The sequence below is a fragment of the Dermacentor albipictus genome, chromosome 5 (genome assembly GCF_038994185.2).
Source record: "Dermacentor albipictus isolate Rhodes 1998 colony chromosome 5, USDA_Dalb.pri_finalv2, whole genome shotgun sequence".
Lineage (NCBI taxonomy): Eukaryota > Metazoa > Arthropoda > Arachnida > Ixodida > Ixodidae > Dermacentor > Dermacentor albipictus.
The window spans coordinates 59,092,105-59,118,387 of NC_091825.1; the positions used below are offsets into that span (position 1 = coordinate 59,092,105).

The following is a 26,283-nucleotide window of genomic DNA, read 5'->3' on the forward strand; positions in this document are numbered from 1 at the left end:
CACGAGGTGGCATGCAGGAACACAACACTACAGTTGTTTGACCGAACACGAGCTCACTAGATCGGCGAAAGATCGGCGAGCTCACTAGATCGCTTTGCAAAAAAACATACTCACCAAAGAGCATTTCCAACACGAGGAGATCCCAAGACTTTCATTTCGTTCGCGTCGAAAGCACTGCTCGCACCAGCATCGTTTGCTTCTTCGAGAGGCCGGCTCTTCGCAATCGGCTCGTACATGTAGGGAGTAACGCCGAACTCCTCAGAAAAACGCAGTCTCTCTAAATTTTTCCATTACCGTCTCAGAAAAACAGCACCAAACTACCTGGCACCGCGCTTCATGAGTAGCGGCAGCGGTCGGTTACTAGAGTTGACGTCACGAAGCGCACCGACCAGTCACAGGCGGAAATAAGACGCGCGAGCTGGGAGTGTCCGCTGCTGCACTTTTCGTTTAAATAAAATATATTTGCGCTTTCTTTCGCTCAATTTCGATACGATATTCGAATTCGGAGGGTTGGAAACCATTATGTACAGATGTTCACTCATTTTTTCTGGAAAACCTTTCAGCTTCCCTTTAATAAAGTTGCGTGTGTGTGTCTTTCTCTCTCTTTCTGTCTAAGCACTTCTTTTGAGTTTTCAATGCGAAAACGACGTCCAGTTGAACGCCGCTGAGCGGTCCTTCGAGTTACAAGCTCTTCGCGGGCAAGCGGGCGCGTTGAGACGCTTGGCGCTTTTTGATTGGGCCTTATTGAGGGGCAGCTAGAACGCAGGCGAAAGTTTGTGAGGACATGGAACACGCGGATAACACAGGCTTCTGAGCTCAAGACTGAGGGTGACGTTGCGTCACGGTGATGCCCTCTTCCCTTACGCAATACCGCGGCAGCACGCATCCCCTTTCGCCCGCTTTGCTCCGTCGAGGCCCGAGCGCGAGCCAGCGTCACGAGCGCCTCTCGTGCGCCGCGCCCGCGATGTGGCGTCGCAGCCCATTGATGTTTTTCCTGCTACAGACGCCGCTGGCTTTAATGAGCCATTTGACGCTTTCGCGCAAAAGAAGGAAAAAAATTGACCAACCCCTTCCCCTACCGGAAAATGGGAGTAAGCAAAGGTTGTCCCCGTGCACCTTACCTTCGTCAAGGTTAATTAACCCACAGGTAATGGTGCCGGATTGCTTCGGCCTCCCGTTGCCTCAACTCGGCATGGTTTTCTCGTTGTTGTCGGATTACCTGCGCTCGGGCTGCTCTAACGGCTGGATTGGCACGCCTACGGCGAGCCCTTTCACGGGCGACTTCTCGCCGCCGCTCGTCGAATGCTACCCGTCCCTCGGGGCTGTGCACAACATTTCGCCGTCCCATTCGTTTCCCGAGACTGAGCTGAACTAAAACGAAGCCGGTGCAGTGTGCGCGATACCCTTTCCCACCCTTTCCCTCCCCGGTGGAGGCAAACCGGCTGTGATTGGCTACGCACGTAACGTGAGCACGTGCCTATGCAGCTGGAATCCTTCCTAATGACTCGCACTCCGGCGCCTGCGCACCTGTCAACTCATCAAGCCACCCTTTCCCGCAGATGCTCTGCTATGGGAGAACCTGGACTTTATCTCGTGATTACGACAACGCCACTTCTGAGCCAATCCAAACTTCGCTTGAAAAAGACAACACGCAGATCCGACGCAAGGTTGCAATCTAAGCCCGGCCTCGGAAACTCCGCCGCTTCCATGCCAGAGGTAATTGGGGCCATCTATCGGGAGGGCGGCAAAGCAACTCCGCTTTTCTTGCACGGCCTGTTAGATCGGCGCGCGCTGCGCGCGCCGGTCTAACAAGTTGTGACCTTTCGCCACTCCTCTCAACTCCTGTCCCATCCTACCACATTCGAGTGTAAAGTGGTGAAGTGCTTTCCTGCACCCCTGACTATCCAAATCAGATGGACAGTCAGCCTTTGCTTTCCTACCCCCTCTCCCCTTTCCTCGCCTTCCAAGTGAAAAAAAATGCGGTTGAGACACTTAAGACTGCTTATACATGGGGACGCGAAAGTATTATAGATGCAGGCAAGCTCTCGCCTAGGTTTTAACTGCACATCGGTAAGGCAAAATGAAAACGCGCTATGCGTCTCAAGGCGCTTGGTTACCCGCAAGGAGTTCATAACCGGAAGGACCGCTCAGCGCCGTTCAACTGGACGTAAATTACTCTTATTTCGTACACTCATTTTATACATTCTTGACATGGTACCACCTCCTACCCATTGGCTGCGCCGTCACGTGCTTGACAACGCGTGCACTAGGCCACACGTTTAGTCAGCCAGATGGCTGCGACGTGACGTGCGCAATGACGCACGCACTAGGCACACACTTAGTGAACCAGAACCGTGGAGCCGTCGTGCGTCGGGAAAATGGGCTTGTGTCCCACCGAGGGCGAAATTTCGCCAATATTCTTTTTAAAGGCATAAATTTACTTTGTTTGAAGAAACCTGCCTAAGAACTTTGACGTCAATTCGAGTATTTTTGATGTGGTTTTATTCTTTACCGTCGGCCTATTTCGCTAGCATCATTCAGTCACGCCGCAGGATGCAACGCCGATTTTCCTATAACGGGACATATATTGGACCAACTTGCTCAACAAGACCTCCTATATCATGGGGCATAATATGTTTTCGCGTAAAAAAAAACTGGCTGTGGCTTAGCGAAGGTTAAGCCCAGGATGCGAAGCATGCTAGCCTTTATATCAACGCGACAGCGTTAAGGAGCTCGTGTCGCCGAAAAGCCGGTGTCGTCGGCGTCGGCTCAGGCGTGCGGCGCTTGCTCAGGCGCACATTTCGTTGTCGCGCCGAACGCTGCGTTGCTCGACGCTCACCGCGTCCGATGCGGGGCGCGTAGTCGCTGCGCCGTAGCAAAGCCACCTAGAAACAGTCTCTGTAGCACGCCGCAACCTTCGCTTCTCATTCCGACGAGCAGCTCTGTCTCCAGGAGGCATCTCACCTCGTGAGTGTCTAGCAGAGGCAAGCGCAGCTGCTTATATACCGCCGCGACGCCGCGAGCAACGGCGCGAGTTGGAGCCCCATTTCTCCTCTGTCGTGACGTCACGGTGTCACGTGGTCAGCCTTGAAGGTGACGGCGCGAGTTGCAGCCCCGTTTCTCCTCTGTCGTGACGTCACGGTGTCACGTGGTATTGAAGGCGACACCGCCGCGCCTGAGGAGCTGGGTTGAGCTCTAGTAATGTGCATCGCATAAAAATTGTCAGTTTTACCCGAACGCGAAGCATCGAAAGTGATGGCGCGGTTTAGCGTCGCACTGAAGGCGTCTCAGGAGGCTGGCATGATGAGCGTGCCAGCAGCGTTGCTGGTGTCGCCTCCCCGATGGCACACGAGGTGGGATTAATGGGAAACACACGGACGCTTCTCGGTGCTCTGCGCGTTCCAGTTTGACCTTGGCTGAGCTTGAAGGTCAGAGGTATGGAACCAGGCGTTTTCTGGATTTGTACAGGTAGTTGTAGAGCTATCGCTATTAAATCCTGGCGCTGCCCCTATTTCTGAGACCACCGAGTCGCCCTGCGCTTCCTAGAAAATGGCACGCAATTGGTGCTCGGCCTTTTAAGCGAATTGCTTACCAGATTGATGTATCTGCTTCCGAGGTTGTTGAGCCTGTCACCGAGGAAAGTGCAGACAGGCTTCGCCACACTCCCGCACAATAGCCTCAAGAGGCTCATGAGCTGGAAGTCCTTGGGGAGCATCTCATAAGCACCCACCGCTTGTGCGAGACGCTGCGAGCACAATGAATGTAATGCGACAAAAACTGATATTTGGTCGAGTTTCTACGTAAGCAGGTATGGCCGCAATAGCGCAAGAGAAACAACGACGCAAGAGCGTACGACAGGACACGAGCTCACTTTAACCTAAGCTCTCATTTCTGATGAAAAGCACTTTTTTAACCATTGTCACAGAAACAAAGAAGTTCCACACCTTTTATGTATTTGTGACGGTGGGAAAAATTGGTTTTCGTCGCGCATAAACTTTATATTTAGCTCTTTTCTTGTATTTTCTTTGGTGTCGTAGTCTTCCTTGCGCTATTATTGCAAACATTAATGAAATGTGATCACGATAGCAGGCGACCAGTTGCGTTGTTCCTGTGGGCGTCCGGCAACGGTCAGAGGGTGCTATTGACCCAACCTCGCCTACAGACCCAGAGGGATAACAAGAAAATGAAAGGACACTAGTATCAGCAATGACCCATGCCTCATCGCTCATCCACCCTCGGTGCCCTTAATCACGAATGCATCTCGGTCGAGAAAACGCCCAGACATTCGCAGCACGCGTACTTCAACATGTTCAGAGATCAGACACAGTTCTCTTTCGACAAGTGATGTGAGGTGCCATGGTGGGCGCGCTTCATGCCAACTGCGATGCAACACGTGCTGTTCTATAGTACGCGAAGGCGTGCTGTCCAGCGGCTCACACGATGCACTTTGCCTAGTGTCTGCCATTGATCTAAACTCTGGTGTTCCTTCCGTCTCTCTCCTTTGCTCTCCCATTCTCCTGCGCACGTGTAGGGTAACAAACTGGATACAGTCTTGTTAACCTCCCTGCCTTTTTATCCCGCGCTTTTACCACTCCCTAGACTGAGGCTTCTAGCGCTTTACTTTCACTGTGAAAAGCTTCAACACAAGGCTCTCATAGGCGACTCACACCGCGCAAAAGTAACGCAATGTCCCGGTTTGCGATGCATTAGGTGCTACCGCGGAAGGTAGACAGCAGGCCTAACTGTCCTTGCGTTTGGCACGCTAAAGGAAGGTTCCGAGTGCGCAGCCTTGCTCCTAACGCTCCTCCACGCCTTTTACTACGATCTTCGGGAATTGGCTCGTTTGGCATAATCTGGTCTGTTATGACGTATCATGCTCTGGTCTTGGTTATAAGGATCTGTGCCACAGGAGATAGCCGTTTGAGAAAAAGGTCATCGATATTAGAAGTCGGCAAAGGTGGACAAGTTCTGCCCGGCAATATTCCTTTGCCATAAAAAAATAGAAAGAATTACGACAAATTGTGCCGGCGTTCCCTAATAGAATGATTTTTCAGCCAACTCGTGCCTAGTCTTAAACAATCCGCATGTGCACTTTCGAGAACGCAACGAACTTAGTATAGTTCACTGTTCTCGTGAGCAACACAAGATATACAATTTTTTCTTAGTTTAAATCATTATTTAGCCCTACCTAATTCACCAACAAATGATCGCTTCCTCAGGCAAACCGCGCGCATGACTGGGCCTTAAGCACGGTGGCCTTAAGCCATGGACATGGGTCGAAGACAATTTTCTCGGCTTACATTTTTGCCGAAATATCTTGCCGGTGTAAGCAATGAGGCAAATAAAGCCATCGGTGATCATGACGTTTGTACTCACCAGAGGGGACTCCGCGTACGGGCCAAAGACCGCAAGTGGCGGCACTTCAATGTGAGCCAGCTTGTGGAAGGGGGCGAGTCCGGCGAACGCCTTTACCTGCGCATTGCCAGGTGGCACCAGCGATTCGCACACTTAGGGCGCGCATTAGTCTTTGTGTTTCCAGCGTGCCGGGCAGTCGCCGGCGAAGTCGGATACATCACGACGGCGACGTCAGGGTCGCCTATATTTTGTGCCCTGTGCCATTCGGCGCGCTGAATGAACGGTTGATGGCAGCCCGCAGAAACGGGGTCATCAGCTGTGGACGCAGCGCATACACAACTGACGCGCGTGGCGAAGTCTTCTGACGAAGTCTCAAACTTAGCACGGCATCTTCAGTGCACCCGAATTGTAGGCCAGCATCCTGCCGGCAAGCCAAGCTAGCGCGCACGATACGCTCTAGTCTAAGGGCTACGCCGTGAGACGGGGCATGCTATATTTCCGCGCCGGCGGTGCCACAGCGCGCTCGAGGTTGTGGGTCACCCTGGCCGGATCGGGACGCTAGACTGCAGGGAGTCCACATTTCGCCTGCGTTATGTAACTGCGCCTCGCACGTCCACGCTGCGCCGGTCTAAACCTGCGCCTTTACACGTGAAAATTGCAGCCCTGGGCTCTGAAAGACACTTTATTGAACAACTTTGAGTGTACCACGTCACACGTGGCAAGATAACTGTAATGACTGACTGACTTTTCATCTCATAACTACACACGTATGCTATCAAAGAAACTTTGGTAGGTAATGAACATAATAACGTCTGACACTAGTTTCATGAAATTCTTTGATATTTCCGAAGCCAAAAGTGCTTCCAATAGCACACAGGCACGTCCTTTCAGTGTGCTCACGATAATATTCCCAGTATACGGGAACACTGGGACCACTTTGGTGCTGTAACTCTCCCTTTTCACTCAACTCTTGGGGTATTTGCTCTCACGAAAGTGAACTGAATATGAATATTGATATTCGCCACCTCACAGTGACAATACTCCCAGATAATCTGGACCCTTTAACAAAATGGCGACTAGATACCAAAATACACAGCCCAGTACGTGAGGAATTCTCATCTGGGCAACTTATCGCTTCTTGCATTGACCACAGAAACGTGCTTTCCGAGATCGTGTCCGTGCGGTCTGCTGTGGTTGAGGTTAAGCTAGCAGATCATTGTTTCGCCTGTTACTCGATAAAAGACAGGTCCAGCCACTTGGCATCTATCCGCAGTCAGCAAAAATGTATCAGTACTTGATCATACGCGTCTCAATAAGCGAACAGCAAAGCACGATTAGAATTCTTTAGTCGAAAATGTGTCTCCTGCTTACTTATATGATAGCTTCGTCGAAATTTCTCGTTCACCCGAAACCGATTCTTGACGCATAGTAGTGGCTGAGCGACGGAATTTATACAATATGCGTATGTCACCCATGTTACTTAAGGCAATAAAAAAGACGTATCTACTTTGGGCTCGACCAACGTGTGCCACAAACTGCTGTGAACTACGAGCGAAATTGAAGCACAAACGAAATAATGTGAATGCCATGATTCGCCTGACTAAGCGCAACCATTTTTAGACTCAATTTAATAGTGAGCATTTTAGCAGCAAAAAAAAACATATTCGCTGGTGAACAAACTTCAAGGAATGTATGGGCGCTCCTGTTTATGATACTTATTTTATCTCACATTTACGTAAAGATGGACAGAGCATAGCAAATGATTTCAACAGCCTGTTTTCTTTTTTGTCTCGTTTACCTTGGACTCCGCCTCTCGACTGTCCTATGCCTCCCACTGCGATGCAGTCTGCTTACCTTCCTGATGTAACCGAAAGTTATCCAATGTTTATTCTTTGTAGTCTTAAACGTAGCAACTCTCATGGACATGATGGCATCTCTGTTTCGCACTTGTGCGGAAACTTTAAATCGATTAAAGGAGTCCTGCCAGCTTTTCCGTACAGTATGATCCCTAGGGGTATAATACCCACTTCAATAAAAACTGTTAAAATTATTCCTCTGTTCAGGGAGGCTTCCTTATGATCAATTATAGACCAATCTAAATCCTTACATGCATTGGGCAAATTTTCGAAAAGCATTTATTTCTTACTATGCCAAATTCTTTATAACTTCACAGCGCACTACCACCTTGTCAGTACGGCTTCATAACAGGAAAAGAACAACAGTACGTCTTGAATAATTCTCTGGTATGCTACATTCAGCTTTTGATAACAACCAAGTCACGTGCTCACTTTTTTGACGTAACCAAGGCCCTTGCCACCTTGTTTTGCTTGATGGACGGGCAGCACTGGGATTTATGGTTTATTTTTGCAATTCCTTTGTAATTTCTTACATGATGGGCGTCAGTGTGTGCCAACTTCAGGATTTCATAGCGATTTTACGGTAACTGAATCTGGTGTTCCGCAAGGTTCTATGTGAGTCCTTTTTATTTAACTTATATGTTAATGATCTGGCGCACACTGTGTCGGTTTTGTTATTCCAATAGGATGACAACGGTGTTATTGTTTCACGCGCAACAAAACACATAGAAGCACTTACGGCACCACAGAAGGCAGCTTTTAAAGCCACGGGCTAGTTTCATTCTAACCTTATTAATGTTATTACGTCTAAAACGAAGCTTATATGGTTTCATAACCAATTAAAACAACTTCATTTGAGTTACCCTCTTCGTCTGCCTACTTCCAACTGTTTTCAGAGCAACTGTGAACCAGTGAATTATGCTAAATCGGTGAAATACTGAGACCTGATTTTCGACAGTGATCATTCTTGGAACTTGCACTTTTCTTTTTCATGCCAAAGACTTCGTGCCGTGTCTTTTTGTATAACTATAGATATTTCGTGGCTTGTGCCGTCCGTAACTGTGTTGTGCCTGCTCTAGTGTAGAGTGTGCTTAGACATTAGATCACTGTCTATACCCACTGTACAGGTTCCTTGGCAACAAAGGGTGAATTCACTTCTGCGTTCCATTCTAAAGAATATTGCCTACGACCTGTCCGTTGACAATGGCATTGATATGTTTCAGAAGACTAATGCTTCCAAACTTCGACGCTATGGTAACAGAGACTGTTGTATTAAAACATTATGGCACAGTCAGTTGACTATTCCATGTGTTCCTGCTCGTCATTGCAGGCCAGACTATCCCTATGGTATTACTCGCTCCACATTCCAGCATGAAAAACGCACACGTCACACGTCAATATGAGGTACCTGTTCGTTTCAATACACTACCGCTCAGTGTGTTCCGGAATAAGTCTATATACTGTCCGAAAAAAAAACAACTTTGTGATCTGCTTTTATGGACTTCATTCAAAAATGCTGCCATTCCTTTTGGATCTGCAGCTGCTTTCTTCCTGTAGATATTTTATTTTTCTTAGTTTCCTGTGCTACAAGTCATTTGGCCCGGTTCTCTTTAACGTGCGCACTTTAGTTCTGTGCATTAGTCTCATTGTTCGCTGTCTGCCAGGCGCTGCCATTATATTCAAGCTGACAAGAATCTATCTATCTATCTATCTATCTATCTATCTATCTATCTATCTATCTATCTATCTATCTATCTATCTATCTATCTATCTATCTATCTATCTATCTATCTATCTATCTATCTATCTATCTATCTATCTATCTATCTGTCTGTCTGTCTGTCTATCTATCTATCTATCTATCTATCTATCTATCTATCTATCTATCTATCTATCTATCTATCTATCTATCTATCTATCTATCTATCTAAAAAGAGTGAAAACAGCTAAAACAACCGACGATTCAAAGAAAAACAAATCATCCCATGCTTGGACATCATTATGAGGGTACGTTAATCTACTGTGACACTCTGGCACGCTGTGCTTGTTCAGAATGTGTCGGTGTTATTATTTGTAACAGTCAAATATCTTTATACAACGGCGAATAAATAACTCGAGCTATATCAAAGTGTCAACATGCCGGTAATGTGGGAAGCAATCCTAACCGTTAATTAGCTACTTCCTCAATGGCGGATGTGTTGATGAGCTAAATAATGGGTAAAGAGGTAAAATTTGCAGCATATGTCGTATTTTTAACAACGTGAAGTCAAAAATGAACACCTTCAAAAAGTACTACTGCCATTCGCGGGAGTCGAATTCAAGAACGCTGTACAGTGCGTGCTGTGCAGCACCAACTGATCTGCGGTGAGAGGTGTCACCGTACATCTATTTACATAAGGCTCTGTTAATTTCAGCCCGCGCCATATGGAGCCACGCATTGGGGCGGATACGAAGCATGCATTAAACCGTAGCGAGCCTTCGAGACCACAACATTGTGGCAATGCAATCTCCCAAAGGCTTCGAGCAGAGGCGTCAAGTAGCACGACGTACTGCTGTCACGTGTCTCACATACCTTGTGGTTGTATTCGGGTCTCTCGGACATCATGGTGAAGAAGCTGAGCGTGCCTTGAGAGAGGCCGATGTATAGAAGCTGATTTTGCACTGTTTTACTCAGCACGTAGTCGATCTGAGCGGGAAGATCGTAGATAGCGTGTTCATGGAACCTGCAGGCAGCACATATTTTTGAATAATCTTCCTTTCAAATTCGAGATAATTATTTTGCCTACTTCTAGATACGATGAGAGTGGCAGCGCTTCTAAATTCTGTGGACATCTCCACCATGACGCCAAAAATCGTACTCCGATGCTGCGTGATGCCTACATATTGCAAGTTTGTCGGAATGAAGTAGTGACGGATACAGATTACTGATTGAGCTCTACGAAGTATCCATGAGGCATAAGGCCACCAAACAGCGGGATCGTTGACGACACGAATATACGATATGCATAAAACTGTAGCGAGTAAGCCTTTGCAGCAGTTGTTCAGGTAGCTCGAAAGATAGCTGCCACCATAGGACGAGCACTGAAAGTGCGAGAAGCCCCGCCGTCATGATACGCAAGCAGATGTAGCAAGTGAACGCAAGTTATAGTAGGCAAAACAAGTGAGGCAATCATTCGCCTCCCTGAGCAGAGAAGACGAGAAGCTACTGCAACGAACGCGTAAAGAGAAGTTTAAAAGCATTACCCAACCATGTCTTCGTGAATCTTCATTGAAGTGCTCTTGTACTGACTTTGATGGGCTATAGATAGGTATTTCCAGCATAAATTATTTCTTTATTTTAATAACATACTTACAAATAGCTCAACCTAAACACGATCACATCGATGTACGCAAACCGGCAAACAGGCACAGCTATATACGTGGGCCACATGTAACATTGGCACGTATTCTCCACACGGAATCATTGTTCACTTCTGAGACCGCGGCTTCCGCGCTTTTTTTTGTGGGACATAAATTGCGTAATATACACGGAAAATATGCCCTCCCCTACAAACGTAGCTGTATTCTTAGGCACAGTGAAGATCAGCTTGCCGGCTGCACATCGACTGCCTATATTATGAACCTGCTTCTTTCACCACTTCTTTTTTGTTGTTGCAAAACAGATGATTGGCTGCTCGAATGTAAATGAGCTGGTTACTTCTGGATGTGATATACCCAGATTGTATTACAGATTATAGAAATTTTCAGCAACGTCCGAAGTAATCAGGCACACGCTGTTGGGATGACGCCGGGCAAGTGATGGCAACACTGTGAGCAGGAATGGCAGTGAATGTTTATTGGCAGTTCGAAGGAAGAACGAGGCTGAAAGGAATGAGCAGGTGGGGCAGCTGATGAGCGTAGGATTCTGCTGCAAAATGACATTGAAGTCATGGCGATAACACCACGATTTTGCTTTTTTGGATCAGTCAATCTGCATGCTGGGTGTCAGTGATACGAAGCCCTATTACCTCTTCCACTTGAAACAAGCACAATTATGAAAAGAATGGAATCTGTCTCACGTGAAGTTCCAGAACTGCCTTGACCTGACATCCAAAGATTGGTGCCTCTTGCCGAACGTGTTCCCACGCGTGTTTCCGAGCCAGACGTCGTAGCCATGGTCAGCGAGAACGAACCCTGCAGTTGACGGCACATTTAGCTAGCTTGCATGAATGAGCACACCGTACTTATTTCTGAAATGCACTGCTTGTTGTACTCTTATTGAAGAACTCTTGTCAGTAAAATAAAAAACGCAAAATAAATAACATATTCATAAATTACGCTGCTGCAACTAAACCTTGTGCTATCACCCAACAAGACATTTGGTAAGGGAGGAAAGACGCCAAAACAACAAAGAAGTGGCGAGTCTACTTTGAATTTTGCGCACCACGATACTGTGACGCGAGTAATTTTGACAGCCGTTGCTCGCGTCTATTAAATCGTTTACTGCTAAGAAATTATTACTAGATCATTCTAAATTAAATCAAATCAAAAACGTTCGTCTTCTGGATTTTTAAGAAGCCAAGGATTAAGCTTTCGTTTAGCTAGTGCCCAGAACGTTTGCTGCAATATAACAGGCAGATACAATAAAATGCTATAAAATAGTTCCTGTTGTCCAACCTTTCGATGCTGAAGTTTTCGCGGGAGATCTCCAAAACAAGAAAAGGCTTCCGTTCAATTTTTCCGCTAGCTATCAGTTATTTCCTGCCAAAAAAAAATAAAAGGCAAGTTTGAAGACAGTGTTCAAACTTGCATATCATATTTTGTCAGACTACTGTGCTCGCTTAAAAGCTTCATCTAATAGCCAAAGTGGAAATGGTGGCTGAAATGTGAACCGCGTCAACCTAGAGCCATCGATCTGACAGTACAAACACAAACCCACTCACGAATCCACGCACATGCACTGAAATTTACACAGGCAAACGGACACACCTGATCACTTTTACGCCTCGTCCGCTCCGCTGAACACCTGGTTTGCTTTTACTTCCGTTCACAGCTTCGCGAAACGAGGAACTGAATGAAGTACGCGAACTTTCTAAGCTTGGTTAATTGGGTTACGTTCAACACAGAGAATAAGACAAAGACCCAGTGACCTGTCTTTGAGAAGGACAGGGAATACCACATCTACCTTGTCCGCGTTACTTTTCCGATCATCTCGCTGTTCACAATGCAGTTCACAATATTCGGGACCAGCCCACGAAAAACGCCCATATACGTCAGAATGGCTGGGCCCTGTAATGTAAAACAACTGCAATCTCTTTTTATTCTAATTTACTGCCGTCAAAATCAAGTAACTGCCGACGCAAGCATCGGGCGGTGACGGACAGCGTTGTTTGAACATACGAATCAAACGCTCGACTCGTTTTTGGGAGGTCACTTTCGCTTGCTTTCAAAGCGAATAGCCTTGCCTACGTTGACAGGTGCTTCTTATCTGATTGGCACACAAGAAGCTAGGAATACGCAGAAGTCTAGAGGGGTTCTGTGGGGCCAAGCTAGTGCAGTGAACGTAGATAACAGGATGAGGAGGGTGGTGCCAGCGTCTGCGATTGGCTCGCTTCCCGCTACTTGGCTTGCGGCAGCTAGTGAAAAAATTGTGGGGGCGTTTAACGTGAAGTTACAAATGCAGCCAAAGCGGATCCTCAGCGAAGAAGTGTTAGCATAATGATGCCGTAAACGTGTCGGAAGTGATCGACAACGTTATGCGGTCATGCAAAAATGTTTGTTATACGCATATAAATCCATTCTCCTCAACAGCTCCGAGTTACCAATGTGAGTGTGATCGGTGGGCAGCGACCTTCTATTCCTTTCAGAATGGAACAGCCTTGGGCTATCTTGAGAGAAGTTCAATTTTCTTGGGCATATTAATGCAGCGTTAGTGCGTACGCGTCCATTTGACGTGGTGAGCTTTCGCGGCGTTCTCACGTCGCAGAACAGACACGTGAAGTGGATGCCACCCGAAACCTTTCGACCAAAAGCGGAATGCTAACGGTGAAAGAAGCGTATAATGGCAAATAGCTATTTTTCTTTTGTTCTGTCTGATTGCGCGTAATCACTGTGGTCACGTCATAGTAGATGGGTAGTTCTCGCGGTTTTCGTCACTATCTATGACAGATAGGAGAAGTGGGGGCTGTGCGAGAAATGTTTGACGAATCGTGGAGGCTGATTGCAGCATTGGAATAGAAACAATTAGGATCAGCTTGAACGTTATAGCATCCCTGGGCTGAGTCCGGCAAGAATTCTTCGCAATAAAAATGTGTTTCATAGCCGTCCTTTCATTTTAGGCCAAGCAAGTGGCTCCTACATGATGTGGCTTCGACCTTGGATTGGTGCTTAGTTCGAGCAACTTGAGTTATTAGAAGGAGTCCAGAAAAGAATTGTGGAATACATAAATACGAGGAGGAACTTGAATGAATGTACGGTTAGATTATGCGACGCACGTGGTAGTTGTGTGAGGAGGAGGAAGCAGGAATAGACGGAAAGACAGGGAGGCTTGACAGTTCTCAGACCGGCTGGCTACCCTGTGCTGGTGAAACGAGGTAATTGGAATATAAAGTTACGAAAAGCAAACAAGAACCAAAAAGATGGGGTGAAGGAAAGGATAATACGGCACTGCTTAAAGTCTGTCTCTAAGACCAGTTTTCGGCAAGAAGTGCAACAACACTTTCAAAGCCTTCTGTGCTGAAGACGGTCTCGGCCAGTGTCACGAGACCCTTTCCTCCGACAAAGGGCGTTTGTAAAAAATATCTAACGCTCTTGACAGTTCTTTCCTGGGTGCACTGATGCGGGGACACTCACAGAGGAGGTGACTGATTGTTTCCTTGCAGCTACAGTTATCGCATGTGGGGGTGTTGGCCATTCCTATCCAAAATGAGTAAGCATTTGTGAAGGCCACGCCAGGCCACAAGCCACACAGAAGCGTCTCCTGAGCTCTAGATAGTCCTGACGGAGGACGTAATCGTAGATTCGGATCCAAGTTGTGGAGAAGAGCGTTGGTAAATTCAAACGAGTTCCTCTGTTGAAATGCAAGTTATCGTGCGAGCGAATGAAGCGCTGTACTTGCAACCTGTTCTGGATGAGGCTATAGCTTCGCAGTGGAGACCATAACCAGCAGATCGGGGGGCCTCATCTGCACAGTCATATCCGTAGACGCTGCAATGGCCCGGTATCCATTTATAAACTATGTTGTGTTTTTTCTCTATTGCGTGGCGATAAAGAATTCTTATGTCAGCGACTAATTGTTCATTCGGTCCACAACAAAATGACGACATAATACACTGGAGAGCGGCCTTGGAGTCTCAGAAGACTGACCATGTCTGTCACGGCTTTTCAATTATGAATTCTAGAGCAGCACTGAGGGCGGTGAGTTCTGCAGCCGACGGTGATGTAAAATGCAACGTTTTGAATTTTATGGTGAAGGATTTCGCGAGAATTACCACTGCTCCTGCTGAACTTGCAGAAGAAACTGAACCATCCGTATAAATCTGAAGGTGTCCGCTGTGTTTCTTATGCAGGAGCAGTAGTGTAGCCTGTTGTAGGGCTGAATATAACGATTGTGCTTTCTTTTGGATTCCAGAAATGGCTTTTGGCTTTTGGATTCGAGGAAAGGGCAATAGAAAGTTGAAGCATGGCTCGTACAGGTGGACCCCAAGATTTTCCCGCAAGAAATCTTAGTACCTGGGTGATCTTGGTGAGTATCTTTTTCTTGTAGGCGATGTGAGGGCTCCAGGACAGGTCGTGATCAGTTATTACACTGAGAAACAGTGGGTCTTCTGATAACTAATAGCATGTCCATTGATTTTAATGGCGTATGGGTCCATCACCTTGCGGGTGAAGGCAACGAGTGAGCAAATCTCAGACGACAGCTCTAATCACTGTCCTTGAAGGTAGTCCATTGAAAGAAGCCTGGCACGTACGTGTACACGCGTCAGCCCTGATGCCCAGATGCAGATGTCGTCTGCGTATATTGACAGATGCACGGACCGTGGAAGTACACCCGTGAGCAAAAGTGTATGGACGAGGGGCTGTGCGATAAAGCCGTTTTTTCCCTCTGTCTGTGAACGCAACTGCAAATTGAGGATTGAAGTCCAAACTCGGGCATTGGGAACTATTCAGCGTACTCGTTAATTCCAGTTTATCTTTGTTAATTCCGAAGAAACTCAGTTTCTTCGGTGATCCTGTGGAGCGCATGCGTTTGCTGACGGGTGTACGTCAAAAAGGTCGATCGGCGCAAGGTTAAAGAATGAGGCTCAGGGCTCTACCTTGAGGCGCATTGCGACTAGTACAATAGGGCGTCGTTGTACGACCTTCTGTTTGTACAAAAAAGGCTCTGCCCTTCATCATCATCATCATTATCCTGGTTACGCCCCCTGCAGGGCAAAGACCTGTTGCATATTTCTCCAACTACCCTGGTCATGTACTAATTGTGGCCATGTTGTCCTTGCAAACTTCTTAACTTCAAGCTTTTGCAAACTACGAACTTCTGCCCTTCAAATAACAGTAAATACGTTGGTAGACACGGCCCTCCAAGTCAATGTTCTCCAAGGCATCCAGAATAGTTTCATGTGACACGTTGTCGTACGCGCCTTTCACGTCTCATAACATCGCTGCTGATAATCTTTTTAGGCTTTTTTGTTGTTGTACAGAAGACCAATATCAATCACGTTGTCTATTGAGGACCCTGCATGCTGAAAACCGGTCATAGCATGAGGGTATATCTCTTTATGCTCTCCAGGCACCACTGTAGGCGAGTCAGTACCATCTTCTCCCTCACCTTTTCAAGACAGCTGGCAAGTGCGATAGGACGAAGGAGGCCAGGTCCAGGAGACATTTCCCTGATCTGAGCAGAGAAACGAGGTGGCTGGACTTTAACGAAGGAGGAACTACTTTTTTGCACCACGAGTTATGTTGTTATATAACTCGAGTATACTGTAAGGACACACCGAGCTATTTGACCGAGGTTACACAGGGCCATGTAAGTGATACCATAAGGTCCAGGTGATGGGTAACGCTTGCGTGCTGCCGAAGCTGCTTGAAGTTCTTCTACAGAGAGCAGATAGTCCATCCGGGAATCTCTTGACGTGGGCGTGTTTCCTAGATTGCTCGCGGTTAATGCGGGCCCGGCCTTACTGGCAACGCTCGCGCCAAAGTCTCCTACTACTTCAATTCTCGACGACCTTGGTGGAGAGCAAGGCACCTGAAAGGGTGATGCTGCTGGGGCAATGTTCATAAGCTGCCGACAATTCTGCATATTTGAGATAGACTTGTGTGGATCAAGCAGCTCGCATGAAGATTTCAATCTAAGAGATTGGAGTGCATTTATTCAACGCTGCATTTTTTTCTGGAAACGTCTCGCCTCCGTCAAGTCGTAGGTGGATTTCGTGTGCCTATGCCATTGTTCAGCACGACGACGGTTTGCTCGGCGTCGTTCCAATTACGCTTCATAACCACAAAATTGTAACGAAGGCATAAAATTACAGGCAGCGTTTTGAGTAGCAGCTATGGTTATATGCCTTCTAGGTTTTCGAGTGAACCTTCATTTTCCTGGCACAGCTTCTCTATGAGTGATCTGTGCTTTGACCAGTCGATGCACGAAGAAACGGCCTAGGCCCTTGATATTGATATAGGTGGGAATATAGTTGTCTGTCTATTGCTTAGAGTTCGCAGGGTATATTAGTAGCTTACAGGAAACAAATCCCATTGTGCACCGCGGTATTTCAGTGACAGCTGTTCTGCTGCAGAACATGAAGTCGCGGGCTCCCACATTGGCAGTAGTAGCAATGAATTATGTTAGGGTGATACTAACTACACTCTAGTAATTGCATCTAGATTTACTGCACAATAAAAACCTATTGTTCTGTCAACCTTAATAAATCTCAACCATTTCGCGATGTTCTTCTTTTTGAATTGAATTAAACTCGTGCGTACTCGAAGAAAACTTCCAGTAAAAAACATTATACCAAGAGGTGATTCATTAGCTTTTAACCCAATATCTTGCAATATGAAAGTATGCCCGTAACTCCTATATAACAAAATTTTATTATGCGTCGTTCTAGAAACGGCTTTGTCGTGTATGTGATCACGTGCTTTCCGGTTATATTTGGTAGCATATGACCAGCCATCATTAAAATTAATTTATGTTACCCATACTGACAAGATACCGCAATGAGTTGCATGACGCGGCGTCCGAGAATCAAGCTCGCAAATTTATTATTTGAACTGGTGAACAAGGCTCTATTTGGAGTAGTAACTTAGCCCGATAAAAACACGGAAACAAGAAAGGCAGACAAGGACAAGCGCTTGTCCTTGTCGGCCTTTCTTGTTTCCGTGTTTTTATCGCGCTAAGTTACTGCTTCAAATATTGACGACCAACTAGACCAACAGTCTATTCTTCTAGAACAAGACACTGAACACTTCAGTCGCGAATCATGTATAAAAGTGGAATGTGAGCTAAACATTCCTCACATTCAATTAAATAATTCCATTCCAATTTGTAATTCTATGTATTAGCTATATATTGCTGCTTTATGTAAGCAGTGATGGCTTTTGTGCAATATTTGTACCCCAGCCTTGTAACGGCTCAATCAGCCAACAGTACCTGAAAATAAATAAAATGAAAAAATATTCGCGCCAAGCGCCTTACACCTATGGCAGAAGCAATATCTCCGGTGCTCGAACACCTAGACAGAATGTACGACCACCATCTCTATTTATACACTGACGACTGTGTTGACAAAGATCATGGAGCTAATGCAGCGTGAACCAGGTTCTCAATGTCTCATGGCCAGCCAGGCTTGAGCACATCGCGTCTTCTACGGCATCTGAACATGTCGCCATCGAAGCAGCCTTGCGGTAACTAAAGTTGTACTAGCCGCAACTTGCCGTTCTGTTTTCAGGCAACCCGCCGTGCAGGTTCAGCCGCTACGATGTCTAGCTGCTAAGCACGAGGTCGTAGTATCAAATTCCGGCAGCGGTGACCGCATTTCGTTGGGCGGCGAAATGCAATGACGTACGGGTCCCGCGCTTTGGGGGCACGTCAAAGAACTCGATGTCGTTAAAATTAGTTCATAGTCCTCAAATATAGCATGTATCATAATCACATCGCGGTTTTGGCACGTAAAACTCCGGAATTTAAAGTGCAGCTGCAACTACTACAGCGTGGGTTAACCTTGACAAGTGTATGCAGCGTTGTGTTAGATCAAGGAAATTAACTAGCATCACTCAAGTTCTCTGAACACAACTACGCGAAATCGCATTCCAGTTATGGTGCGCAGCTCCGCGTCTACGATGCTACCGAACCTGTCGGACAGGTTGGCCATTCTGCCCTCGTGTGCCGCCGTGGCGCTTTTGTCTGCCCCTACGTGACGTTTCCCAAAGTAGCAATTGGAAGCCGGCATGATCCGAGGTCGTTGACCTTCGCAGTATTGGAATATCGTTCAAGGACGACCCGTCTCCTCCAGCTTACTGCCTTCCCTGAGGTGAGGAAAAGCTGGACCGAGGCAGTCGTCAGAGAATGGAGCCCAAGGAGTGTCCCCATTGGTCGAACGTGACGCCACTTGCGTGGGCCCGACGATCGGATGAACATGACCACACCAACACGGGCTCGACGATTGGATGAACATGACGTGACTCCGACGGACTGAAGGGGTTATAATCTTGAGAAACACCAATAAAGGGAGACGTTCTTGTGCCCTGGGCTGCAGCGTCCAATTTGCAGCTGGTCATTGATGAGTCTTTACTGTTATTTTTCTTTGTTATATTCCTGTGCATAATGTGATTAAACGTTAATTTCTCTAAGTCCCCCTGAACGTCGGTCATCTCCCGCCACGCAACGGCAAGATCAAATAGTAGCTTACATACTAATGAACAATCAGAAAACACCGGTTTTACTATAATCCTTCAATACTTTTCATCTGGTCATGAAACTTCCGCGTAAAGCCATGGAAGACCTTCGTATAGGGCCCGCAGTGGAGTCACCACGGCGCTGGCTCAAGGTGGACTAGAGGAGATGCCGAACGGACGTCACGGGCGTTTGTGCTTACGCTTGCCATTGCGCACTGCTCTTACTGCCCGTATTGCCGTGCAAATATTACCAACATAACATGTAAATCGCGGCCACGTTTCTGTATAGTGTAGAATATCTTAAACGCGAACAATTTCGAAACAACTACAGCGCCTTGTTTCATTTCCAGGATCATGTAACTACGTTCGCAACAGCGGCTTAATTCTTAATTCAAATTGCACAATCGGACTACTATATCGTTAGCCACCGATGACAGAACAAATTCATGCCACATTTTTATGTAATCGTGGGTAAAAAAAAACAGCGTTTCAAACTAACAAAGCTGACCAACTGCTTAAACCATAGAGAACTACTAAATTTATCAAGCTAACCAACTGCTTACTAAGCTAATTACTCTACTATTTATCAAATAACTGCACTAATTGTCAAACTAATAACTAACCAATGTAACAAGTAAATTCACCATCTAAATTCAATGCTAATTGATGTAGCAAACTACGGTAGCAAAACCAACTTCACTTATATGTTAACTGCCTAATAATAACTGTCACACACAACTAACTAAATAAGGTAACTAACAAGACTAATTACCTAATCAAACTAGAAGGCTAACCAACTGATAAACTAAGTTATCTAACTGAAGTGACAAAATTATTCACTAATCAGCTACATATAATAATCAAAAAAATATAAATAACTCACTAAATAATCAACTAAAATAACACACTGAACTAGCTAAACAAATATAACCGACTTATCCAAGTAGCTAACTAAACAAAGTGCAAAGAGAGACAGCCGAGCGATACAGTTTGGGCAAGAAATGCTACTAGGGAAGAGGAGGGCAACGTCAATAATAAAACGGTGCAGTGTATAATTGAAATACAAACGCACAACACATTAAATTATTTTGCCGAAAGTTCCCGTTGCGTGCTCGCTCTACAAACATGCTGAAATAAATGGGGAAGAGGCACCTTTCCTCGTGAAAGATTTGTATGATCGCACCGCCCAGCCATCTGGATCGGCAGATTGCTCACTTTCTACTTACGCCAGCGCCTCTGGTGCCACCTAATGCCCCTACATAAAACTTTCGGGGAAGCTACATCAACGGATGAAAAGCATTGAAGGGCCCTGGTTTTACAATTGTTTTTCAGTGTCTATTATCGCATATTGTCGTAGAAGGACACAAAGCCGATGGCAGTCAGTCGGGCCGAGTGTTGCAGTTCTGACGTCACATAGAAGGCCCCTGAGGACGCAAAAAGAGTCATGAACCCGTCTGTCGTAAGCCACTTGCTTTCGTTGCCGTCTCCGCTACACCAACTTTGTGTGACTAAGGGACTGCACAGAACTGAAGCCACTCTCCTTTAACGCATTCGCACAGTATAAGCGCGAACTCATCGTCGTAATGCAGCATAAAACTTCGCTCATCATCATTGTATATGCATTGTCAAGGTATTAGTGACATCGACCAGTATCTGTTAATGTCCTCTATTTCAAGAAGAATTATAAGTAATAATAAATGAATTAAAGTGCAAGATGTCGCACACTGAAGCTCAAGTGGCACTTTGTTCTCGCTAGGGCACTAGATATTTAAAAGACAGGCGCTTCGGCTTTTCCTAAATTTCCTCCGTGATACAGCGCTGGAGTGTGAATGATGAGGCGTGTGGTTCGACATGAAATTGATGATATGTAGACTGTTGTGCTGCTTACAAAGTTCCTCATCCTACGGGATCTAGTTATGTTGCCAGATCGAATGTGATGGGCTTTAGGCCCGACCACATTTTATAAGTGACCGCGCTCGGTTGGAGCAATAGACGACGACTCACGTAATGCTAGGTTCACTTGCAGCAGGCAACGTATCCTGCTCATTGGGGCCTGCTAATTTTTATATTTTTTGGCAAGCACGGCGCACACTTTGCAGAAGATATGCGGCACCTGTAGCATCAATATGTAGGTTATACAAAGGCCAGTCGTCATAGTTAAAAACTTAGTTGATTACAGGCATCCACCTTTTATAGATGATGACATAAAATAGTAGAAGAGGTTGTTGGAAAATATTTCTTTCAAGTAGATGCACTGATTATTATCCAGTTGAGGGCTCTCTGACACAAGAAAAGAACAGTAGTCTAAAGCTGTAATAGGGAATGACACGTCGAATTTCTCGTCAAACCTGCTACAGTAACCTTTAAAATACTATTGTTTCGAATTACTCTTCTTACTAAAACGACATGCAATTTTTGTTTTTGCTTGCAGAAGGCTGCATTTATATGATGTGTTATTTGCTTGCTATCTTGTCGTCATTAGTCGGAATATTAAAAAATCGCAGCACCATATGAAGGCACAACGACTGTAAGGGCTAAGGAACACACCATGAACACACCGAGGGATTGGTCAGGGTAGTCGAGTACCAGGGACGCAGAATCGGCGAGAAGGCCCGTCATAACGAACACCGGACCACGTCCTCCACACCAGCGGTCCTTAGATGCGTTGACGTGAGCACAGGAACCCATCCTTCCATGGGATATTCGATGCACCTGCAGAATGTAGCCATCTTCGGTGGCTACCTCGTGGGTCTCCAAGGGGTAGCCGTTATTGCCGATGAGGGTTTCCTGGCAACAAAGCGAAGTGTGGACAGAGGACATCGGTGTTTCTCTGTACATTCGGCTTTGATACAAGCAGCTCTTTTAAATTAAATAAAGGAAAACGGTAAGGTTGGGTCTTCAAGGGAATGCTATATCAAATATCACACTAAGAAAGTCAGAAAGAAAGTTAAGAAAAAGCAAGTTGCAAGTAACAGCATTGCATGCATTGAAACAAGTCACAAAGATGCAAGACATGTGGGCACGGTCACCAGCACTAGCTGTACAGTCGAGTTATTTGGCCCAGTTGCCACCCCATTACTCAAATTTCCCACCTTTACATTAAAATATACGCGGCATTAAAACCTGCACGTAAACTGAATAAACGGCAACCACAACGCGCAATTGGAACTCAACAGAACACGGAACTGATACATCATTAACTAGGTCGAAGTAGACATCCAACTACAGCGAGAAGCACACGCGACAATGTCTGTAATATTAATAGTATTATAGTATTATTACATGATACTATTATGTCTGTAGTATGCGCCGTTAGCCCAACTGTATTCTATAATTGTGCAGCTCGGAGGCACATCTTGAAGCAAACAATGAGACTCGTGACCGTAGATTCCGATTAGGGTTGGCAGCTCTCGAGTGGACGAACTAAGAACAATTACAGAGGTTATGAAGAGGGGGGGGGGGGACGAGCCGGTGGCTTGCGACAACCTACCCAGTCAGAGTGCCAGAAGCCGCCAGTTGGTACGTTCAACAAAGTTGAAATATATTATTTTGTACTCAATGTTGTGGCATCCAAAGGAGGGGCGGGGTGTAGTTTCCTGAATAACGAGGCTACCAATTCGGATAACAGTAATGTCACTGGGTAGAGACTACAACAGACCAAAAGACACTACATAATCAAAACCGCGTTTTTGTTTATGAAAATGCAAAAGAACGCACACAAAAAAGGAAGGATGCGCAAACAAACTGTCAGGTATTATAAAAAGGAAACTTGGTCTATTTATAATTATCTCAGAAAATAAATAAACCAAAGCTGGGACATTTGGCTATCCCAAGTGGATCAAGTCGGAACACAGGATATTTACTGAAAAGTCGGGAGTGTCCTGCTAAATTATAGATGGTTGGTAACCCTAATGGCAATACCAACAAAAAATACGTTTCTCTCCTTTTCTGTTTTGTTGTTGTTGTTGTTGTTGTTGTTGTTGTTGTCTTGAGCGATATAAGACGATTCTGGGCAACAACAACTACAACGCGTCCAGCAGTTGGCAAGGCATTACTTTCGGTATGTCTACTCATATGTGCTATAATGTTCAATAGTAAAGACCAAAGAACAGAAGGGCCAAAGACACAAGAGGTGGGGAATGCATAAAGCTAAATGTATGCAACTGATACGACTATATTGCAAAGTCGAAGCAGTGAACAAGTTGGAACTAGTTACTGTCTTGAAAACTACACCTGTTAGCCACATAGAAAGCAAACCGACTGGACGAGTCTAGAACCCTCGTACAACTGTTCCATACCGGATTTAGAGCTTGCTGGTTGGCTTTAGAAACGAGAAAGCCCCCTTCAAGAACTGCACTCTTCCAGGCGGCATTATGCTAACCCACGGCGTTTGCTGTCTATAAACTAAGCGAAAACATTGCTATCATGCTTATAACACTTTTGCTACGTTACATGTTCTCTATATAGGTTGATCACGTTCACTCTCTCCTCATTCACTATCAACGTTGGTTGGCGCTAATTCGTAAGAAGTGCGCTAGCATACGAACCACTCTGTAAAGTTGGCGTCCAATTCAAAGTAAGCAGACAGGTTCAGTGTCAGAGAAAAAGAGTCAAAGAGTAAAAAAAAAAAGAGTCAAAGAGTTATGTCAAAGAAGAGCCCGCCCTACGATCACAGTGCAAACCCCTAAAAGAGTTGAACTCACAATTCCGGTGCAGACTCTTCCATCTTTGGCGTTATTCGGAAGGAGTCTTGAAGTGAGGTTAAGGGCGAGGCCCAAGCCGGTCGCGACGAAACTGGGTAGAAACTGCGCGATAGCCACCATTGCAACTCGTGGAGGGATAGCCAACTATACTGTTTAATACTGAAATCGTAATCTGCGACTTTGTGTAGACACGCCACGAAGCAACCAGGAGTCAGCAGTGACGTTCGCACACCTGCCGCTCAAATAACGGCGTTCTACTAGTGGAGTTTTCCTTATGTTATCGTTACCAAGCAAGGTGCGAGTGATCAGGGCCAATTTTCTTCGACAGCTAAGCTCACACCGCTTCCCATTTACCGCTGCGAAACGGAGCCTTCGAGATACCAGGTAAAATGACGTTTAGTTCGGAGTCGGCGAGTTAAGAAGGGGTCGATATTCTCCTTGCTGAGACTAAAGCGCGCCTTACTCCGTCCGTGATGGCGTGGGGTTCACTGTTGTGGAGTCGTTCAGGCGTGACGTAACAGGCGTTAGTTACACTGTGCGCGGTGTGCGCCCTTTTACGAAACTGACAACCAGTGGCGACGTGGTGCCCTTTGGCAGACGAGAACGCGCTCGCTTACAGGAGTTGGTGTTTCATCCGCGAGGGTTTTTATTAGCGACGCGCTCTTCCGCCAGAGGTCGTACGCGCGCTTTGCGGCAGATCGCCGGCGCCTTCCGGGGGAAAAACTCATCCGTGCGTGCGCATAGATTCGAGGACACGCGTGTACCTTTCTGCGGTCATGGCCGCTGCCACGTGCAGGCTTATCCAGGCGCTGTCGCCTTTGGCCTGTATAGTAGCTTACTACACCACAAGAGCTGCATTTGGGCACAGGCTGATGATATACAGTTATCGGAGAAGAGATTCCTTCATCGTAACTAACCGTGCGCTCTGCCGGCGGGATCAAAATGAAATGCAATTCGGGAACCGCTCGGCCTTTGTCATACTATGCCGTTCGTGCGACCTAATATTGCGTCAAGAGTTGTCGTGATACAATATGGTGGGTGAACTACCTGGTTAGGTTCAACGATGTCTGTACTTATGCGTTGCGACGACAGCGTTTTTTTTTCTTTTTTTTGCCTGTCGGGGTAACGCGTCGATATATTGTGATTGTGTTAGATTACCATAGCGTTTATTTTTTACGTTGTCATGTATGCAGTGTATCGGAATGTATATAAAGGCTTGTGTTCCTGTTACATTGTGCTACTGCTTGAATGGATGTACGCTTGAAGTTACCTGGTGTGACGTAAACATCAACCACAACAACAAAAGTCTCACTGCTGCGTCGGTCATATATACTTAAGACACGATATATCACATCTTTTTTACAATCTTACGCCCAGAGCCCGCGTAGGCTTGCAACGCACGCAATGTCGCGCCGGCGGGCCTTGGATTTCCATTCACTCATAGACATTGTGGTTCACTCATAGACTTGCTTCTCTCATAAACATTTTGAGAGACATCGTTTCTTGCTTTGTTATTGACAGTGCTTCGAAGTGCTGACATATTGATAAACACGGTGCCTTTACTTTTAGAGTCACTAGATCAACGAAAAAGTAAAGCAAAAGGCACATTCTCGATCGCCATAAATAGGCCTCACTGAATCTGCATTTTCTCATGACGTAGCTGGTGTAGCCAGGCACGTCAAAACGCGACACAGCCAAAGCACCGATATCTGTCTGAAATAGATATCCATGCTCGCGCAGCGCTTGAACGCGTACGATCTGTCGTACGCGTTCGCATGCGTAGCGTTCGCATGCGTTCGCTACGCATGCGCATGCGTTCGCATGCGCATGCGTAGCCGCACCGGCACACACAGGTGATGTTTGGCCTGTAGAACGAAGAGCACTCAAGGCTACAGTAGACCACCTGGTCTGTCGCCCCTTTTCCAAGTTTTGGGCCGCCCCAGGAGGCGTCGTACGTGCCCGTATTAACGTAATAATGCTTTTGGAATTTCTGTGTGAGACCGGCTTGGACGTTGCGGTCTACCATTTCCGTGACATGGTAGTACGGAATGCTTGTCAGAACGTGTTTTGTGTGGAGGCATTACACCTGCGTGCATCGCTATAAAGCAAACATGCGTGCTGCGTATTGGAAGTGTGTATATTTAGCTAGTAGTAGTATAGCATCCTAATTCTTCCTTAATCTCTCCCCTTTCGCTCAAGCGGTAAAAGAAATCCTGGGCTAGAGAAAGGCTCTTCCGGTTAACCTCTCCAGCTTTCTGTTCAATAAAACCTCTGCGGCTCGATCTTTCCGTATGTCTCTCCTTGTGCAGTGTCCTGTTTCCCAACTTTGCACATTTATTTATTTATTTATTTATTTATTTATTTATTTATTTATTTATTTATTTATTTATTTATTTATTTATTTATTTATTTCAGTACCCTCAGGGCAAGTGGCATTACAGATAGGAGGGGCATACAAAATCGGTGGCAGGTTTCTTAAATTTGTTCACGTCGGT

At 46.1% G+C, this 26,283-nt stretch overlaps 2 protein-coding genes across 2 annotated transcripts in view; one reads left to right on the forward strand and one right to left on the reverse strand.

The window, feature by feature from the left end:
* LOC135911212 (lysosomal acid lipase/cholesteryl ester hydrolase-like) overlaps positions 1-23,381 on the reverse strand; it is a 62,583-nt gene extending 39,202 nt beyond the window's left edge. The window contains exons 1-6 of the mRNA XM_070539388.1: positions 23,343-23,381; positions 21,644-21,872; positions 11,270-11,384; positions 9,784-9,934; positions 5,377-5,472; positions 3,593-3,745 (exon numbers count right to left, since the gene is read on the reverse strand). Of these exons, the coding sequence (XP_070395489.1) occupies positions 3,593-3,745; positions 5,377-5,472; positions 9,784-9,934; positions 11,270-11,384; positions 21,644-21,872; positions 23,343-23,381 (783 nt within the window). The remainder of the gene's footprint in view (positions 1-3,592; positions 3,746-5,376; positions 5,473-9,783; positions 9,935-11,269; positions 11,385-21,643; positions 21,873-23,342) is intronic.
* Positions 14,872-26,283, forward strand: part of LOC135911200 (endothelin-converting enzyme 1-like) — a 115,414-nt gene continuing 104,002 nt past the window's right edge. The window contains exon 1 of the mRNA XM_070538405.1: positions 14,872-14,934. The gene's annotated coding sequence lies outside the window, so the exon portion shown is untranslated. The remainder of the gene's footprint in view (positions 14,935-26,283) is intronic.